General features: G+C 43.4%; 2 protein-coding genes across 34 annotated transcripts in view; one reads left to right on the top strand and one right to left on the bottom strand.

The window, feature by feature from the left end:
- Fam13b (family with sequence similarity 13, member B) overlaps positions 1-11,480 on the top strand; it is an 80,821-nt gene extending 69,341 nt beyond the window's left edge. For 21 of the 29 annotated variants that reach the window (XM_063277238.1, XM_063277236.1, XM_063277247.1 and 18 more), the window contains 6 exons: positions 3,347-3,430; positions 3,679-3,774; positions 6,091-6,174; positions 6,268-6,422; positions 7,556-7,657; positions 9,363-11,479. In XM_063277238.1, coding sequence (XP_063133308.1) covers positions 3,347-3,430; positions 3,679-3,774; positions 6,091-6,174; positions 6,268-6,422; positions 7,556-7,657; positions 9,363-9,486 — 645 coding nt within the window. In that variant the 3' untranslated portion in view covers positions 9,487-11,479. Of the gene's footprint in view, positions 1-3,346; positions 3,431-3,678; positions 3,775-6,090; positions 6,175-6,267; positions 6,423-7,555; positions 7,658-9,362 lie in introns of all 29 variants that reach the window. The other 8 variants (XM_063277252.1, XM_063277250.1, XM_063277251.1 and 5 more) reach the window with 2 other exon arrangements.
- Pkd2l2 (polycystin 2 like 2, transient receptor potential cation channel) overlaps positions 9,337-20,200 on the bottom strand; it is a 34,865-nt gene continuing 24,001 nt past the window's right edge. For 4 of the 5 annotated variants that reach the window (XM_063277220.1, XM_063277218.1, XM_063277219.1 and 1 more), the window contains exons 11-14: positions 18,054-18,118; positions 16,531-16,582; positions 13,787-13,899; positions 10,270-13,080 (exon numbers count right to left, since the gene is read on the bottom strand). In XM_063277220.1, the coding sequence (XP_063133290.1) occupies positions 12,996-13,080; positions 13,787-13,899; positions 16,531-16,582; positions 18,054-18,118 (315 nt within the window). In that variant the 3' untranslated portion in view covers positions 10,270-12,995. Of the gene's footprint in view, positions 9,884-10,269; positions 13,081-13,786; positions 13,900-16,530; positions 16,583-18,053; positions 18,119-20,200 lie in introns of those variants that run through there. The other variant, NM_001106156.1, reaches the window with a different exon arrangement.

The following is a 20,200-nucleotide window of genomic DNA, read 5'->3' as shown; positions in this document are numbered from 1 at the left end:
CAGCAAGATGGATGTGTAGAAGATAAAATGGCTGAATTTGAACAGTAGCTGGGGGGTTGATGAGGCCTTGGTATTTGACATAAACTATGTGGATTCTGCACTTGGTTTCTTTCTTTCTTTCTTTCTTTCTTTCTTTCTTTCTTTCTTTCTTCCTTCCTTCCTTCCTTCCTTCCTTCCTTCTTTCTTTTCTTTTCTTTTCTTTTCTTTTCTTTCCCCCTTTTCCAGCAATCCTAGAGGTATAGATATGATGTTAGCCATTGAAAAAATACTGTCTTGAAAGCCTGGCATAGTAACACATATTTATAATCCAAATACTGGAGAATTGGAGGCAGGGGATTGGGAGTTCAGCTACATAGTGAGTTTGAGCCCAGCTTGAGCCACATGACACCCTGACTAAAAGAAAAGGAGAAGGGTGGGGAGCAGGAGAGAGGAGTTACAAGCACGGCTACTCTCCAGAAGTCCTGCGTTGAATTTCTTGCACCCACATGAATTATACTGTTGCACCCACAACCAATTATACTGTTACCTGATGCCCTCTTCTGTCATTCAGGCTCACATGGAGATAGAGCACTCACATACATAAATAAATCTTAAATAAAATACGTAAATAAACCTTAAATAAAATAAAAAACCCAAGCTTGACAGCAGAGGTGCACACTTTTAATTCCAGCACTTAGACAGAGGCAGATGGATCTCCGTGAGGTCAAGGCCAACCTGGTCTAAAGAGAGAGTTCAAGACCAGCTAGGGCTACACAGTAGAAACCCTCTCTTCAGAAAGAGAAAAACCAACCAAACAACAAAAACAAACCCAATAATCAGGTCATCTTTGGTATGAGGAGTTATATATATATATTTTTTTAAAGATTTTATTTATTCATTTTATATATGATGAGTACACTGTAGCTGTCTTCAGACACACCAGAAGAGGGCATCAGATCCCATTACAGATGGTTGTGAGCCACCGTGTGGTTGCTGGGAATTGAACTCAGGACCTCTGGAAGAGCAGTCGGTGCTCTTAACCACTGAGCCATCTCTCCAGCCCAGGAGTTATATTTTTTTAGGAACTGTTACTCTTTTTATTTTTTAAAAAAAATTATTTATTTATTTAATGTATGTGAGTACACTGTAGCTGTTTTCAGACACACCAGAAGAGGGCATCACATCCCCTTACACATGTTTGTAAACCACCATGTGGTTGCTGGGAACTGAACTCAGGACCTCTGGAAGAGCAGTCAGTGCTCTTTTTTTTTTTTGGTTCTTTTTTTCGGAGCTGGGGACCGAACCCAGGGCCTTGCGCTTCCTAGGTAAGCGCTCTACCACTGAGCTAAATCCCCAGCCCCACAGTCAGTGCTCTTAACCACTGAGCCATCTTCCCAGTCCCAGGAACCGTTCCTCTTATGAATGATATATTCATGCACCTCCATGTGCACTGAGCCAAAGACAACTCTCCAGGGTCCTGTTGGTCTCTGCCTTGCTCTCTTAAGACTTAACTGCACCTGAAGTAAACCCTATTATTCCAGAAAGCTCTCTATGAGGCTTCCAGGCACTTGGTAACCAGTATGTGTTAGATGAGGTTGCAGGGGGTGGGGGAGGAGGGAGGGACAGTCTCAGGTGAGTTTTTGTAAATAGGAGGTGGTGAACAAGACACATTGTTACTTTGGTAACAGAATACATCTCCCTCATGATGGGAATACAGGACTGTCTGTCTCCCTCCAGAGGGCTAAGCTACTCACATTCCTCTCCTCAGCTCTCAGCTTCTTTTTTGTTTCTGTTGGTTGTTGGTTGTTGGTTGTTGGGTTTTTTGTTTTGTTTTGGTCTTTTTTTTATCCTTTTGTTTTTTGTTAGGACAGCGATCTTCTCTTCCTGCAAATAGTTGGACTGCATTAGCTTTATTCAGATTTATAATGCTAGGTTTACGATTCAAACTTGAAAATAAAATGGCAGTATTTTATAGGGTCTACACTCCATTATCACCTAGTGCATGAATATAATCTGACTGATTTTGTTAATCAGGGCAACTCTGAGGGGCATTGTCTGTGGTCTCTGATTTCTTCTGCTGAGAGACTGAGAACTGTTATCTGTCCCTGGGATGGGACATGTAGACTTTCTCTGGTCTGGTTGAAGGGCATCTTGTGGAACATAATTGGTTCGTTGAGGTGTAGTGGATGAGCCTGAGGAGCAGAAGGAGAATTTATGTACAGACACCCCAGAGGGTTCTGCCCTCGACCATTCAGCATGTTACAAGAGAGTATGTGTACTGCACTGTACAGAGCACGCCCACCCACCAGAGGGAAGCACAAGGCCTTAGAGTAGAGGTGGTCTAAGGTTGCAGGTTGACATTTTGTGCTTTTTCTTGGAGCTTTATACTGTACCGTTTTGGGTTTCCTTAGTAGAGACGCAGACTCATAATCTGTTTATCTTCTGAAATGTGCGTCTGCATCCACTGTCCTTTTGTTGTTCTCTCTCTCAAGTGTCTATCCATCCACCCAGCCATCATCTGTCCTTCATATTTATGTGTGGTGCTGATTGAGTCCAGGGCTCTTGTCCAAAGCTAAGCACCTGTACCACTGAATTACAGTAGCAGTCTTTGGTGTTTTGAGAAAGGCTCTTATCATGCTGGCCACATTGCCTTTAAATTCGAAATTCCTCCTGCTTCTACCTCTGGAATGCTGGGATTGTAGGCCTCTGCACCTAGCCTGTATTCACTTGTCTGCGGTCTTTCTGTCTCTCTTTGTCTCTGTCTGTTCGTCTTGTCTGTGTCTCTGTCTCTGTGTATGGGGGTGTGGGAGGGAGGGAGGAGATGGGTATTTGAGGAGTTAGCTCTCCTTTCCCATGGGCTCTGCAGATTGAACTTGGATTGAGCTAAGGTCTTCCGGCTTGTGGGTCAGGCACTTTGAATCCTCCTGAGCCAGCTATCTGTCCATATTTGTGGTTGTAATAACAGAAGACTTTGCAACATTATAAAATGTCAGGAAGGTATGAAAGTTCCCTATATGCTGCAGAAGTACTGTTACAAGTACTTTTACATCAAGGAATTTAGTTCTTTGAACCCTTGAACAAGAATGGAGTATTACTGATTTATAGATTGGCATATGAAACACAAGATGGACTAAGGTACCCAAACTAGCATTCTTAATTCATACAAAATATAAATTAAGCCATAAAAAGCTATTCATTGACATACTAGGAGGCTTAGATTGTATAAAAGACTGGAAAATGTTGCTGTAAATCCAGAAACAAAGAATGTATTTGCCTAGTCTATATTGATGACCATTTGCCCTTTCACCTAATTACACGGTGGGTGTGAAGAGAATAATAACACCAGTGCTTTTTCCTCCAATTCTAGAAAATGACAAAAGATCATTTGATAGAAGAGAAAACGTCTCTGCAGAAAAGTCTGCTTTACTATGAAAGTCAACATGGAAGGCCGGTAATTCTTTTCTTGCTAAGACAATTTGACTCTGCCTTGTAAAAGAACATGGATAACTTCCATGGTCTGTATTCTTTGGAGCTGTTTTTATCAAACCTTGTTTCCGGTAGTGGGAGATGGCCTGCTTATATCTGGGGTGAGGGAGCCGCACTGCTTACTGTTCTGACGTCTGGGTTTCTGGGAGTAAGGCTTCTTTGCTTCACTTTTTTGTTGTTTTGTTTTGTTTTGTTTTTGTTTTTTGGCTTCAGGTGACCAGGGAAGAAAGGCACATTGTTAAGCCTCTCTATGATAGATACAGGCTGGTAAAACAGATGCTGACACGAGCTAGCATTACTCCTGTCCTTGTAAGTAAAACAAATGCTTGATTTTGTTTTTAAAGACAGAGTCTCACTTTGTAGCCAAAACTGGCTTGGAACTCACTAGCCCAAACAAGCAAAACTCCCGAGTTCTGTAGTTAGAGGCATTCGTTGCCATGCCTGGAACAAGTATTTCGTAAGTTCATTTTGCCAAAGTACAAAGGAAAACAGATGAAACATGAACCCATCTAGTAGGACGTTTGGAGACATGCATACCAAGTATCAAAAGTTTTAGTTGAGATTATGGGTTTTAAAAAGATAGAAAATGTGTATTTCTAGGCAAGTTGTGAGTACTTCTAGGCATGTGACACTAAGTCTTGACAAACAGCACAGGAGTTAGAGAAGGATGCTGAGATCTAGGGCAGATGGACCTGCAGAAATGGCAGAAGTAGCTTGTATGGGATGCCTTTACCTAGTCGCTGTTTGAGCTCTTGTCTGGAGAGTTTTGTAATTACTACCGACCACTGCATTATATCATTAATGAGTTTTAAACATTTATTTATTTAAAGGGCTGCATGCGTGCCATGGTGATAGTGTTGGAGGTCAGGTTCTTAGGGATGGAACTCAAGGTTGTCAAGCTTGGCAGTGAGGTTATACCATCCTGCTAACCCTAAAAATGGGTTTTAAAGAAAGGACCCATTAAGATAAGGCCAATTACGGGGTTGGGGATTTAGCTCAGTGGTAGAGCCCTTACCTAGGAAGCGCAAGGCCCTGGGTTCGGTCCCCAGCTCCGAAAAAAAGAACCAAAAAAAAAAAAAAAAAAAAAAAAGATAAGGCCAATTACTAAGTGTCTGGTTGATCATCTCGGTGAGTTCAAGGCCAGCTTACTCTACATAGGGAGTTTCAGGACAGAGAAGGGGAGAAAAAGAGAGAGAGAGAGAGAGAGAGACCCCCTGTTTCAGAAAAACAAAACTGAGACAGATGGTGGTGGCCTGTGCCTTTAATCCTGGCAGAGACAGGTAGATCTGAGTTCAAGGACAGCCTGGTCTACAGAGTGAATTTCAGGACAGCCAAAGTTGCACAGAGGAACTCTTGTCTCAACAAACATACAAATAAGTAAAAGACTAAATGAGATGGAACAATGTTAATTTACAGGCCAGAGAGATAGCTGATAGGTAGAGGTACTTGCCATCAAGTCTCATGACCTCTGACCTTCACACACATGCTATGGCACATCCACACACAAAAGTAATCAAATATTTTAAATAATGCTTATCCATATTTGTGAAGTATTTTTAAAAACCTTATTGTAAAGTGGGGTCGTTTCCAATGTGGTTTCGACCTGTGAGGTCATGTGATTTTCCAGCCTCAGCCATCTGAGGAGCTAGGCCAGCAAGTATGGCAACATGAAGAAAACTGAAATCTGTAATACTCATACAGGTCACAGGGCTTTGCTTGGAGAATTGCAAATTTGTTTGAAGCCAGCTAGTACAACTGAGCATGACCCTGTCTCAGACTTGTTTTAAAAGTGGGGGGAATGCTAGGATATAGTTAAGTTGAGTAATGATTACCTAGCATGCTGGGATGAATACTGTATTCTAGTTTTTGGTTTGGTTTAGTTTTGTTTCTCAAGAATTTTATGGGGTTCTCAGACCTCAGAGTAAAGATAATTGAGTTGGGTGTGGTGGTTTGCCTGGAATGGTAGCATGTGAGGTGCTGAGACAGGAATATCTCATAATCTTCATAAGAAGCCTGTGCCACAGAGTGAAACCTGTTTCAGACAAAGAGGGCTGAGGTAAAACACCACTGGTCATCTTCATCCTCATTATCTATACATCACACCCTGTTTCCTTGAATTTGAAAGATGGGCAGCACGGAGTGAGCTCCCATAAGACTTTGCTATGTCATAATGACAACATATGAATATTAATTAAGGAATGTCTTTAGAATTTAAAAGACTGCTTTAAAATTTTGAAAGATTGTATATATTTTTATTGATACATTTTCATACAATATATTTTGATTATATTCTTTATCCCCCAAACTTTCCAGATCCTCCCTACCTTCCTAACCCCCACCTTTGTGTTCTTGTTCTTTCAAAAAAAGAAAAAAGAAAACCCCAAAAAGTAGTTTGCCAACACAAAACACACTCCATGGGGCTTTTATTGTGTACCTTTTGTTTTACTTTGGTGTCTGTCATACTGATTTTCTCTTTAGTTTGTTTTGAATTTTGTTTGCTTGTGTTTTTGGGCTGCTGGGGACTGAGCGCCTCTGTTAGGTGGAGGTAACATTGTGTGATAGAAGTGTGACGTTGCACTAACTATAAATGTGAAATCCAAAACTCGGCGTTGCTGATTGTTACAGGGGTCTCCCTCCACGAAGCGCCGGGGTCAGATGTTACAGCCAATCATAGAAGGAGAAACGGCACACTTTTTTGAAGAAATCAAGGTATTTACGAAGAAAAGTTGCTCTTTTGTTACGTTCCTTGTTAGGAGCGTGGAAAGTCATAGCCTGTGTGGTTCTGCTTGGTTGTCATTTTAGGAAGAAGAAGAAGACGGTGTCAGCCTCTCCTCTGAGTTAGGTGACATCTTGAGCACAGCCGTGCACACACAGTCATCCCTGGAAAACTCAGAATCTGATGCTGAAGAAAAACTGGCTCGGGACCTCTGCTTGTCAAGTACTCGTGCGGCCTCTATGTATGTGTGCAGACTCGTGTTCTCATTTTCTTATTTTAAAATTGTGTGTGTGGAAGTCGAAGGACAACCTTACGTGTTGGTTCTCACCCCCTGCCCTGTTTAAGTGCTGTCTCCCCCTCACTTGCATTGCCATAGGGTGCTGGAGTTACATGGTTTTTGTCATTTTTCTATGGGTTGCAGGTGTTGGCCTTGTCCATAAGCACTCTGACTTGGCTAATCGTCTCCTCAGCCAGTGCTTCCCGTTTCTTTATTATTTCAACCACAAGTTGTATTCAATTTATAACAAAGTTATAGGAACCTACTGAGAATTTGGCTGTTCTGTATTGGCCTGCTTATCTCTAGATGGATTTAATTATGTGTATGTTTGTGTGGATATTTGCACGTGTGTGGAGGCTTCTGGAGGTCAGAAGCCTGCATTGTGAGCCACTTCATGTGGAGTTACGAGCTACTTTGAGCTGCCTGACACATAGGTGCTAGAAACCAAACTCAGGTCTTGTGCATGAGCAGTGTGTGTTTGTAACTACTGAGCTGTATCTGCAGCACTCCTGCATTTTTACTTATTTTTTATGTGTATGAGTACTTTGCCTATATTTATGTCTTTGCACTATGGACGTGCCCGGTGCTCCTTGAAGATCAGGAGAGGTCTTCAGGCCTCTGGGACTAGAATCACAGATAGCTGTGAACCACTTTGTGGGTGCTAGGAACTGAACCAGGGTCCTGGAAGAACAGCCAGTGCCCTTAACCAGTGAGTTCTCTCTTTACTCATTCTTCACCACCACCACCCCTTAAAAAAAAAACAACCCAGCAACAGCCCCTCTCATTGGCTTGGGGGCTTGTTGATTACTGGCTGGCCAGAGATCCTTGGGGAGTTGGGATTATAGGTGCACAGCACTGCACCCCGAGCTTTCATGTGGGCTCTGAGGATTGAGTTCAGGTACCTCAGGGTTGTGAAGCAACCACTTTACCAATTGAGCAATCCCCCAGCCTCAGAAAAATGTTTAAGTAGTGAGACTAGAACCTTAAAACCTGTTATTTTGATTTAATTGTATGTTTCTAAACAGGGCTTAGAACCACTGTTAATATAATGGAGAAGCGGTGCCCAGGTAGTAATGTTTGTTACCATTCTACTTTAGGCCTGAATTACTGGAACAACTTTGGAAAGCCAGAGCTGAGAAAAAGAAACTACGTAAGACCTTACGGGAGTTTGAAGAAGCGTTTTATCAACAAAATGGCAGGTTTGTTAAGCACTGTGTGTAGATGTTGACATCTTTCTCCTTCAACTCATAGATGTATGTTAAGATGGTGGGGTACACGGAGACTTGGGAGCTTGATCCCCAAGACCTACATAGGGAAGGAGAGAACCACTCCTTAGAGGTCTCTGATCTCCACAGGACTCCATAGCACATGTGCCCTCATGGTCCCCACACTAAGAAAAAAGTTACTGAGGCATTATTTATACGGTGACAGCCTTAAAAGTAACATCTCGGGGTTGGGGATTTAGCTCAGCGGTAGAGCGCTTGCCTAGCGAGCGCAAGGCCCTGGGTTCGGTCCCCAGCTCCGAAAAAAAGAAAAAAAAAAAAAGTAACATCTCAGGGCGAATACTAGCTTGGTGCAAGAGCATTTGTCTAACATGTGCAAGGCCCTTGGGTTCAGTCCCCATCACTTCAAAAGACAAAATAAAATAAAATAAAATAAAATAAAATAAAATAAAATAGTAAACATTTTTACAATATTTCTTGAGGCAGAGTCTGTCCTGGAACTTACTAGGTTGGTCTCAAACTGAGATTGACCTGCCTCTGCCTCCCAAGTGCTAGCATTAAAGGCATGACTACCTCTCCTGGCCAGTTTTATAACATTCTTTTGTGCTCTCAAGACCTGTTGTAATTAAAGGAAAAATCATATAAGTTTTCCTGCAGCAATTTTCTTTTTGTTGTTGTTGTTGTTTGTAGTGCTGTGCTCAAACCTCTGAGGCAAGTACTCTAGCCCTGAGCTGTATTCCCAGCCCACTGTGGCTTTGTATTGTGTAGAAGTGCTCATACTGACCTCTGTCCTGGTGAGATCGCATTTTGTGGCTATATCTGGAACTTGCTATGTAGACAGGTTGACCCGGAACTCAGATTTACCTGCAGGATTAGTGATGAGAGCCACCCTGCTTGGTTGGTACAAGATACCTCTTAGGAAAGATCCCACAGTTGGAGTGAGATCCTTTACTGGGATTTCTTGTCTTTTGAGACAGGGTTTCTACGCTGCCCTCCCAAACCAGTGACTGACAAATGACCTCCTGTCCTGCCGCTTTTTACAGTGTCACACTTACATGGGTTAACATGATTTAAAAAGCATACTGGGGAAATGGCTTAGTCAATGAAGTGACGGCTGGGCAGCGCTATGGACCTATGTTTGATCTTGGAGCACAAGCCAGATGTCGTGGTATCCAAGCACTGGTCACTAGGCTCAACAGCCAGTTAGCCTAGCTACCCAGAAAGCTTCAGGCAAACCCTATCTCAAAGTCAACGTGGACAAGACACTTCAGGTTACCTCTGGCTTTCTCTTACTGCATGGACACATGTATAACTTATGTACTCATAAAGAAGGATAAGAAAATGTAAATTATAAAGGCGTTTTCCATGCACCTTTTCTTTATATTGAAAAAAAAATTGAGGTAATTTGATGCTGTGGTTTGTAATTAAACTGACCACTAATGGAATTATTTACTAAATGTATGAGTCCCGGTAGCCTTCTAGCACTTACAGACCATCCCGCTTATTGGTAAGTATGTAACATTAATTAAGCAGTTAGTAGACATAGCTACTGTTCTTTCTGTGTGAATTAGTCCAATGCCTGTTGCCCACAGAGCAGCTTTTATTTTAGCTTAAATTTGTAACATTATGCTTCATATCAGAATGAACTTTTGAGTATTTTACAGAGTTTTATCTTCCCCAGGAATGCCCAGAAGGAGGATCGTGTTCCAGTCCTTGAGGAATATAAGGAATACAAAAGAATTAAAGCCAAGCTTAGACTTCTTGAAGTTCTTATCAGCAAACAAGACTCTTCAAAATCCATATAAAATATGTTGCTTGAAAGTTGACATCATAAAGTGATTGTGTTCCCTGATGGTCCACCATGTGTGCTTGGCTCGTCCTTGCGTTCACTTTGTCAGCCACTCAGAGAATTCCATTTTGTCCTTGTTTGTGGTCTCAGTAGGGCAAGGAAAGGCTGTGCCCCGTTACCTACCGCAGACCTCTCCTCACTTAGCCACGTTACCTACCGCAGATCCCTCCTCACTTAGCAAACATGCAGGTACATATATTAGCAAAGGACAAGAATTTTATTCTTTTTACTTCAAGAACTTTGGAAATACAAGGCTTTTTTGTTTACTTTTTGTTTTTTATTACTGAAGAAAATTGAGAGGAAAATCTTCACACTGAATGAAATTCTTCAGTTGCCTTTTTCTTACAAAACGACTGAAAATTTAAAAGAATAGCTTATAAGTGTGACATATGTAACTTTTTTTTCTAGAAAACCAAACTGAATTTTCAGACCCTACATTGGAACACCTTGTGTATATTTCCCAAAGTGACACCTGCACAGATAGTACTCAGCCAGAATTTGCAATTCACTGGTCACACTCCTGAACCAAGACAACAGCGGCTAGACCACAAAGCAGCCGTGCAACATCACACACATCACTCACACGCTGCCTACAGGACTTCAGTTACTGTCACCAGCTGGCAATGCTGACTTGTCTGGATCAAACCCTGTGCTGTCCCCAACCCACCTCCAGATAATGTGAGAAAATAGCCATGCCAGTGTGGAGGGCCTGGGGTGGTGCTCAGATGGGTGCGTGTCAGCTGGGCCTCAAAAGAAGGAGCGCACCCCAGTGTGTTCTCTAAGGGCTAAACCACTGCAGCTTTCCGTGCTTATTCAGGGGGCTTCATCTCCACGTGACCAGCTCTCGCCAGGCGCCTGCTGGTTAAAGTGGCCGCTCACAGATGTGTAGTGGTGTGCTCCTTGTAGACTCTTAGCATCTTTTTCCCTTGGCTTTGCACGGCTTTTCAGGTAACCTGCTAATCATTTTTATGGGACAGTAACTTGTGTTAATACGACAGATGTGGGTCAGGCTTAATCTAAGTGGGTCGTCCCTCATTCCCCACCCCCACCCCAGTGCTTTTTTGAATTGATAAATGTCTCACTTTGCCCATGCTTTGCATGTAATGACTCATGCATGATTTTCTTAATAGTTTGTTTCATACAAATGGAATTTCATAACATCTTTAATAAGATGAGGAAAGCATGAACCTTGAATGCTGGCACTATTGTTACCCAGTAAGAGCAGGAAGTAAGTTTGATAATAAATAGTGTGTCTAAGTACTTTACATCTCACTTGTGTGTGCAATGCCTTTTTGGGGGGAGAGGGGAAACCCAGCAGTAGTGAATGTGTAGTTGGAGGGATGTTTTTTAAGTACTGGATCACCCAGCCTTGTTTGTGTGCTTTCCCTTGATAATGCTAGGTCACTCATAATGTATTTTTAGAAAAGTAATTAAGAATGCCAAAAAAAAATGTATCATTTGATTTGAACCCATCATGTGGTGTACTTTTTAGTTTTTTTCCAGACTGGATTGCTAATGTAATTTTTTATGTGCACTGTATATTTTTATGAATGTTTTATTTTGTATACCACATGCAAAAATGTTCATGTGCACTATTTAAATGTTTTAAATAATATATTCCTTCTCTATAACGCTAAATCTATTTGAGTACAATATTTTTATAAGTCTGCAGCCTAACTGGTTTCACTGAGTTACAGCTGCTTCATGATTTGGTCGTTCAGTGTTAGTTTTGGCTGAGTAGAGAAGCGAAGTGACTCGCACACTGACTCATGGTTAGCTGTGTCCCGGGATAGTTAGGCAGCTTGCAAGAGTTTTACTTTGGTACAGATAAACTATATCTATATACAATACTATATAGATATATATGTGTCCACTTATAATTGCATTGCTGTGTTTGTTTGGCACTTCATTGTACAGACTTTTGTAATAAAAGAACTTCACTGTTCTAAGTCATTGCAAATGTATGTTTGTTTTTCCAGGAGGCATTGTTCTAGGCTTATTTAAATCACCCAGTGCTGATGTCAGGGGACACAACCAGCTTGCTGAACAGTTTGGCCAGCAGAGTTATGGGGAGAAGTCAGTCCTGCTTCTTAGAGCTATTTAGAGAAACTGCAGAGAGAATACTCAAACTACCTTCGCTTTTATTTTCCAGACACAGTTTCATTATCTTCATCTTGAAATTGCTGTGTAGGTCCAAAGACCTTGAACACTTGCTCCTCTCCACCTTCGGTGCCCGTTAGTCATGTCTGTTGCAGTGAATCACTGCATTCAGAAACAGACAACCTTGGATGCTCCTTTCTTTGAGAAGGTGGTGGGTAGTAATTTTTAAATTCTTTTATTTACCACCATGGTGTGATATGCACACCTCTCGTCCCAGCTACTCTGGTCACGGCAGAAGGATCCTTTGAGCCCAGGACTTCGAGTCTGGGCAACATTATATATATATATATATATATATATATATATATATATATATATATATATATATATATATATATATATATATATATATATATATATATATATATATATATATATATATATTATATGTGTGTGTGTGTGTGTGTGTGTGTATGTTTTAAAAGCAAAAGGTTTTATTTTACAATATTTGCCTTATTCATGCTTTAAATACACACCCTGAACATCACACACATTATTGATGTGCAGACTGAGTGTGGTGGTGCTCAGCCCACAGGACAGAGTCTGGCTATTTGGTGAAGGTCTTAGAGAACTTAGAAAAGTAACATTTCCCTTCAGTCTCTAAAATACCAGTCATACACAACTTTCCAACAAGAGAGCTCTCAAAGCACCCTCTGTCGAAGCGGAGCCAATGTGCTGCCGTCTGCTCCACTCTTAAGAGACTTGGAATGCTGTTCTAGATTTCTGTTTTTAGCTGCAGAGTTTGTTCTGTATTTGACTCTTTCTAGGAGTTTTGGATTTTGAAGAGGGGAGATTATTTTATGTTGATACAATATATAATACTTTCTTGGAATCTTAGGACTTGACTTCCATCTGGCCCACGCAAGCAAGACCCTGGGGCACGATATGGTTGAAACACCACACAGTTCTTGTACTCTGTACCTAGGAAAGAGCATCTCTGCCTCTCATCCAGCCATTAGAGCTCTGCCCCCACGAGTGAGCAGCATTGACTTGTACTTTCCCCTTTACCCCCCTAGAACTTAATAGTTGTGATAAAAATCCTGTGTGCCCATGTGCTCATAACAGGAAGCCCTTGGTGAACTGCACTTGACTCATGGAGCCCATCCTATTATAAGTGAGAGCTGCTTCAGTGCCTTTAAAATGCATCTCAGCCGCAGGCATGGCTCAGCGCCTAGCATTTGCACTCAGTAATGACTACGCCGGAGAGGATGGTGTGTTTAGGGGACAACACAGCAATACTCTGCCCCACCCCCAAGTATTCCTAGGCACTGACTCCCACGATGCCTCACCTTACTCGTCAGCGAGTTAGTGTAGCTTTCTCATCACTTGGTTCAGTTTTAAACTCAGGTAGTGTAGCTCCTTCTCAAGCTCCACCGCATATAAGAAGAGTCTAGGAGAGGGGACAGGAGACAGTGGCGCGTCACTGTCCGGGGTGACAGGCTCCTACAGCACATTCTGTCCTGCAGACAGTCAGTGGAAAGCTGTGAGGACAGTCTGCCTGCTGTGCCTTCCATTGAGAGGCGGAGCACTGCGTCCCACTGTTACATGTATGTTTTGCCTGCTTCTATGTCTGTACCATATGCATGCCTCGTGCTGGAGAGGTAAGAAGAGGACGTTGATCTCCCGGGACTGGAACTGGAATGCGTGGTGCTGTATGGATGCTGGGAATCAAACCTGGGTCCTCAGGAAGGGCAGCCAGTGCTGCTCGTCACTGAGCCATCTCTCCAGCCCCCTGGTCTTACGTTCTAAGTAAGTGGAGTTGTGTGCTTTAATGCTGCAGAGAATGAGAAAGAACTGTGTGTAGCACACACAACTCTGGCTCAAGAAGGTAACATGTGTGATCACCTGTGTCCTCCCTGCGCAGCCTGTGTCCCATGTATTGTGTGTGATAACCTGTGTCCTCCCTGCGCAGCCTGTGTCCCATGTATTGTGTGTGATAACCTGTGTCCTCCCTGCGCAGCCTGTGTCCCATGTATTGTGTGTGATAACCTGTGTCTTCCCTGTGCAGCCTGCGTCCCATGTAATGTGTGTGATAACCTGTGTCCTCCCTGCGCAGCCTGTGTCCCATGTATTTGGTACACGTCGCAAACACTTACTCTCGAAATTCTTGCTGAGTGACAGGCTGGTAGTCGTCTTGAATTTCGGTAGAATAATACTTTTTCTCAAGCCTTTCCTTCCACCTTTTCATCTGCCTTGCCTCTTGGATCTCCTGTCGATTTAGAAGATAAGTCTGAGCAGACAAGTCAGGCTGCGGTCTGTGTGTGCCAAAGACTCCCAAGTGCTGGAGACCCCAGGCTCCCACAGCCCGGCGCATGCTCTGCGTCAGCTGTCACCCTGAAGCCTGGGGCCAGGGCACAAACAGGCCAGGGCACGCATCTGGTTCACTAACCTGACTCCTGCCTCTTCTGCATCTTGGCATCTCTTCCTGGTTTACTCAGGACTGATGCTCGTGTCCCTCTTTCAGTGCTGTGTACTGAGTCCAGAGTCTCCTATGTGCTGTGTGGGTACATCTGTGGGCATTCTTTGCCCCCCAGCAGTTTTTATGTCCCAGAAGAGTCCATTGTAAGTACTCTCTGCCTCGGCTAAGACCGTGTGTACCAGTGTTGTCTCTTATGCTAGAAAACAGGTGTAACCGCCCCTTCCTGACTGAGTCCTCCTCTGAACCATTCTTACCGCCACTGACTTGTCCTGTGTCCAAGTACTCTACTACATCTCAGTGTTTTTCATGCATGTGTGTGCACGTGTGTGTGTCACACATGCAGAGGGCCATGTTAGGAGAACTTGCAGGCCTCGTAGGTTCTGGAGTTCAGACTCAGGCCATCAGGCTTGAGCCTTTATCCGCTCAGCTGTCCCACCTGCTTCATTTTTCTCAAATTTAGGGTGAAAAAAAAAAGATTTGTGAAAATCAGAAACAGCCCCAGGAAAGGAGAAGGGAATGTCCCCAGGTGTGATCCAAGTGTTTGAGTAAGCCAGCTATGGTAGCATGCCCATGCTGGTTTACAAGAGGCTAAAGCAGGGTGATTGAGGCTACCCTGGGCTACATAGCATGAATGTGTCAGAGGGAGCTAGAGTTGGCTCATTAGAGCACTTGCTAGAAAAACATGAGGACCTGAGTTCAGATCTCCAGCAGCCAGATCAAAGGCCAGGCTGTGGCATCGTGTACCTGTCATCCCAGCTGGTCTAGGCATGGATGGCTCCAGATTTGGTGAAACCTTGTCTCAACTGAGGAAGATACCCAGTGCTGACTTTGCCCTCCATCCACACAGGAACATGTGCAATCAAATACACCTCACACGGTAGATTTAGAAAGCAAACACACTTTGGACTAGGGCAGCTTCATATGAAGTTACTAAGTGTACTTAGTTCAGAGATCAAGGCAACTAAGGGGATCCCTGCCTGGTGTTTATGGTCACCGTCAAGATGGCCCCTCAACCTCGTGTTCTATGAGGCTCCACGGTGCTGGCGGGGAAACTTGCTAGCTCCCCAGTTTTCACAGTAAGACTGTTGACGACTAAATGATCAGGCTGGTTATCCTGTAGAGACATTGGCATAGGGGTGTAACTCGCGTTTAGGAGAGTTTGTGTGCATGTGTTAGTTGCACACAGTGATGTATGAGCACATGCAGAAGCCATAGCAGGACCTCAGGTGTCTTAATCACATTCTGCCTCACTTCCCAGTTGGTGAGCTCTCAGGATCTGCCTGTCCATCTGTCCAACACATGGATTGTTACAGCATCATATGCCCTGCTTTCATATGGGTGCTGGGATTTGAACTTGGGCCTTCATGCATGGGAAGCAAGTGTTCTTACCTGTTAGAGCATCTCCCACTTATTCTACAGCTGAAGCCAGCCTTGATCTCTCCATCTCCCAAATGCTGGGTTGCAGGAGTGAGCCTTCTCTAACTGTAACTTCCTGCCCTATCCCCCTCGTGTTTTTCCACCATCTTTTGGTTGGATCACACTCTCGCTTTAATAGAAAATGCAGACAGCTATAGCACTCACCTAAGTTGATGTGGATTTGACTTTGTATTTGAAACACAGTTTTGTTGGTTATAAGCATCTAACATCTTTCTGTGAACATGTTCTCGCTGTTATCCTGTTGACTTATGATGTTGCACATTTTCATGCTAACCTAATTATATTTTCCTTTGACAGTGCTAGGTGAAGTTTCTCAAACATACAGTCTGAATTCTCACATCTTATATTTCAGGAGTGATTTATTGAATTATGGACTTATTTTTAGAAAGTCTTCAACTGTGGAAAAGGATACCCAGCATTCTCTCGGGACTAGTCCATGCAGAGGCATGTGCACCTACACACATGTGTAGCATTCACTCACACAGACAAATACACAAGGAGATCTTTGTAAAATGCTGACTGTGGAAGTGCACAGTTGTAGGCTTGGGGCTGAGGAGCCAGACAGACAGAAGGACCTTTGCAGCTCACTGGCAAACCAGTCTAGTCAAACCAGTCTAGTCTAATTGGTGAGCTTCAGACCAATGAGAGACCCTGCTTTAAAGGAGGTAGATGGCCTTCCTGAGATAATACCTGTGGTCTGTGTACTTATCCACCTATACAGGACATGCATACCCACACACACATGCATAAATCAATTCCCAGATTTGTGAAAATTGACATGGGCCCTTTTAATAGAAATGATCTATTTATATTAAATCCTATAAATTGATCTCATTGTTCTTAGCTGTTTATTGTGGTAAATGGGAAAGGCTCCCAATTATGAGAGATCTATTGGAGGGTGATAACTATGGCTATAAATTATTTCTATAAATCAACTTCTAATAAAGCTATCACTTGTTTTTAGAAAAATAAGTAAAACCTTACACTTTCATCAAAGCCTTCTTTTCTGGCTTGTGCCAAGTCTACGCTGGTTTTCCTATTAGAAATGCAAAAATAAATATATGAGTAAAAATTGCATGCAACCAGGAGCTCTCAGACCTACAGCAGGGCGTAGGCTATCTTTCTGATGACAAACGCTGCTCATTAAGAAAATGTAATTATACCGATGGAGAAAACTGCAGTTAGGGGGCTGTGTGGCTACTCACCTGGTGGAGAAAAAAACATAAAAAAAAAGAAAAGAAAAGAAAATGTAATTAATAGGATCCTAGCCATAAAAGAATTGACCATAACTGAGTAACTTGTGTACTGCGTGCACATAGACTAATGTTGCCTTATACTTGTGCGAGGGACTTTGCCCTCCTAACTTCCTGTCAGAGCCTTTCCTGGGGAGCAAAACGTGTCCTGTGCTGTCTTTTCAGTGGTTCTTCGGAACCCACTGCCTCTGTTGTGCCTGAGGCTTCCTGTGGGCAGTGGCTTCGACCACTGGACTACACTCAGCTCCATGTTAAGTGAGAGTTAAACGAGGGGTCCACAATGGCTTCCAAGGCTCACTGGATGTTCTATAATGATGGTTTGCTTAGACTCAACCTTAACTTCCTTTGTTTACCCAGAAATACTCGTAAGTGTTCCCATTTGATGATCAGTCTGATTTATGATTTCTTGACTTTATTATGATACAAAAGCAAAAGCCATTTTTTTTTTTTGAGACAGGGTTTCTCTGTGTAGCCCTGGCTGTTGTGGAACTCACTTTGTAGACCAGGCTGGCCTCCAACTCACAGAGGTCCGCCACCTGCCTCTGCCTCCCAAGTGCAGGGATTAAAAGCTGTAAAAGTGTGTACCACTACCACCTGATACAGCAACCATACTTTAAAATTTGAATTTTGATCTTTTCCCAGGGTGGGACTATGTGGTAAGACTCTGAATGTGCAGGTAGCAGAGCTTCCTGTCAGCCATGTATGTGGTCATGAGGGGAGTAGTCAGCACTACAGTTGGCAGTGTTACTAGTGGGCTTTAGATATACAAAGCCAATAAATTACATAATGTATCAACACATAACAAAGAGGATTCTGCTAGACAGCAGTAACCCTATCCTAAGTTGAATATGTGTTGTTTGAATGAGAAAGTCTGCATGGCTCCTATATTTGAATGCTTGATCTCCAGTCAATGGAACTGTTTGGGGAAGGATTAGGAGGTGTGGCCTTGTTGGAGGTGTTGTGTCACTTGGGGGTAGGTAGGCTTTAAGGTTTTAAAAGCCCACACCTTTCCTAGTTAGCTCTCTGCCTCCCATTTGTGGGTCAATATAATCTCTCCCTACTGCTCCATCCAGCACCATGCCTGCCTGCCGCCATGCTTCCTGCTTTGGGGGTCACGGACCCTAACCCTCTGGAATGCAGTGCCTCAGAGTCTTTCTTCTAAGTTACCTTAGTCATGGTTTCTCTGCATAGCACCAGAAAAGAAACAGATGTTCTGGATAGAATTAGAAAGTGATAAAAACTTTAGTATCTTACATTTTCTTGTCTTCATTATTTTGAGCTTTCCTGAGTCTGAGTTTCTCCAGAATATTGAAGCAACTCTGGTTAATTAAAAAGAGTTTGAGAATTCATCAAATATTGTTTCCTATATTCTTCGTATTCAGTCAAGACACACGAACTATGTGTTTGCTGTAAGGACTCCTGCCTAAAGAGACATCTGGCACAGTACCATGATCCTTCCACTGCCCCCACCTTGCATCCTCCCTTTATGAAAGAGCAGGGGGCTTGGTCAGGGGCATCACTGGAATGTGGGCAAAGGTCATTTTAGAGATATTAGCATGTGAGCTCGAAAAATGGATCAGCAGGTAAAAGTGACGTGGTATTCAAGGAACCCGAGTTCTGTTCCCAGTATGTCAGGACTCCAGCCTCAGCAGGATCCAGTGCCTCTGGCCTCCTTGGGCACCTGCACTCACAAGCACATACCCCTACACAGACACCGATCGCCCTGCTAATTAATGTTGAAGCCTACCATTGAGCGGACAACCTGAGCTCGGTGCATAATGGAGGAATCCCTTCACTGGTAGGGTTTTCCCCTTCTCTGACCTTGTCTGGAGAGTTCAACACCCCGCCCCCAAACACACACACAACTCTACCTGCAGAATGTTATGTCCTTAAGACTGCAGATTCAACTTCCATTCTCCCAATAAACCCAAGAACCCTTTTAGCTAGCACCTGTGATTCCTGAAATGCTCCCCACACTAACGAGGCATTTTGGTACCATAAGCTGCACTCGGCCAATGACTCTTGCACATCCTGAATGTCTCTACCCCACCCCATTCCCCCCAAACTCCTTAAGCTTTGAATCACCCCCAAGTAAAGTTAGTCTGCCTCCCTGCAGCTGGTCCCACCATAGGGCTTCTGAACCCCCAGTCCATCCTCTCTGCCCTCTTTGTTCTTGTGGACCTCTACAGGCCTTTAATCCCCAAGGGCAGGGAGGGTCACACACATCCAGACACAATTCAAAATCTTAAAAATTTAAGTGCTTTAAGGACTGCTTTAAGGATGTTAACACTCTTATGTTAACAGTATTCTCTTACAGATTAGTTTCAAGACAAAGCTCTAAGCCCCACAGGTCCATAGCTCCTGACGCCTGTATGAAGTACTCTTGGAATTGCCAGGATGTACACGTTGGTAGAGAGGCATGCTGGATGGTTTTATTCAAATTGGCACAAACTAGAGGTGTTTAAAAAGAGGGAACCTCAACTGAGAAAGTGCCCCTACCATGTTTGAGCCTATGTGGCATTTTCCTGATTGATGATTTAGGAGGGAGGACCCAGCCCTTTAGGGGCAGTGCCACCCTGGGCCCATTGTCCTGACTGGTATAAGAAAGGCTGTATGAGCCAGTAAAAGCAGAACTCCTTCACATTTCTACCCCGTGTTCCTGCCCCAACTTCCCTGGATAAAAGACTACAAGCCGTAAACTGAAATAAACACATTCCTCACTGAGATTATTTTAGTCATTGTGTTTTATCACAGCGTAACTAAGGAGGTAAGGCAGGTACGTAACTCAGAATGAGTCAGATGCCAAAAAGATGGCAGATTCCACTCTGTCAAGAACAGAAAGTTGACAAGAAAGAAGAGCTGTGAGAATAGTTTGTGGGAAGAGAGTGGTGGGAGGAGAAGGCAGAATGAGAGTGTGTTACGCAGTCCAGAGCTGCATGGTGAGACTAAGGCAGGAGTAGTAGAAACTCCAGCTCCTGACAGTTGAAGGTGGGTGGGACTGTGAATGAAGTGTGCAGGAGCTTGGGATGGCTGGGAGAAGAAATTGGGCTTAATTTGACAGGCCCAGGGAATCTGCTAGAATAAAGTTGGAATGACCTAGGGTCAGGTTAGGACAGGTAAAAGGGATGTTATATCACCTGGGGAATGAAAGCCCGATCTCTTAGTGGCAGTGAGAATTCAAAGGGTCCTTGAGATCCCACAGGTGTGAGCAAGACCTGTGTCTGCAGAGAGAGGCTGTAAGCCTTGAGGACAATGTTTGAGCCAGGAGAGCCTGGATAGGGCTGCCGTGAACGAGGCAGGAGAGCGAGGCAGACAAGGCAGACACATGTTGAGTGGAAAATTGCTAGGATCTAGTCTGACAAACACTTAGGAGCAATGGAGCACTTCATTTATTATCTGAC

The sequence above is a fragment of the Rattus norvegicus genome, chromosome 18 (assembly GCF_036323735.1).
Source record: "Rattus norvegicus strain BN/NHsdMcwi chromosome 18, GRCr8, whole genome shotgun sequence".
NCBI lineage: Eukaryota > Metazoa > Chordata > Mammalia > Rodentia > Muridae > Rattus > Rattus norvegicus.
This window is presented reverse-complemented; position numbering and strand designations above follow the sequence as displayed.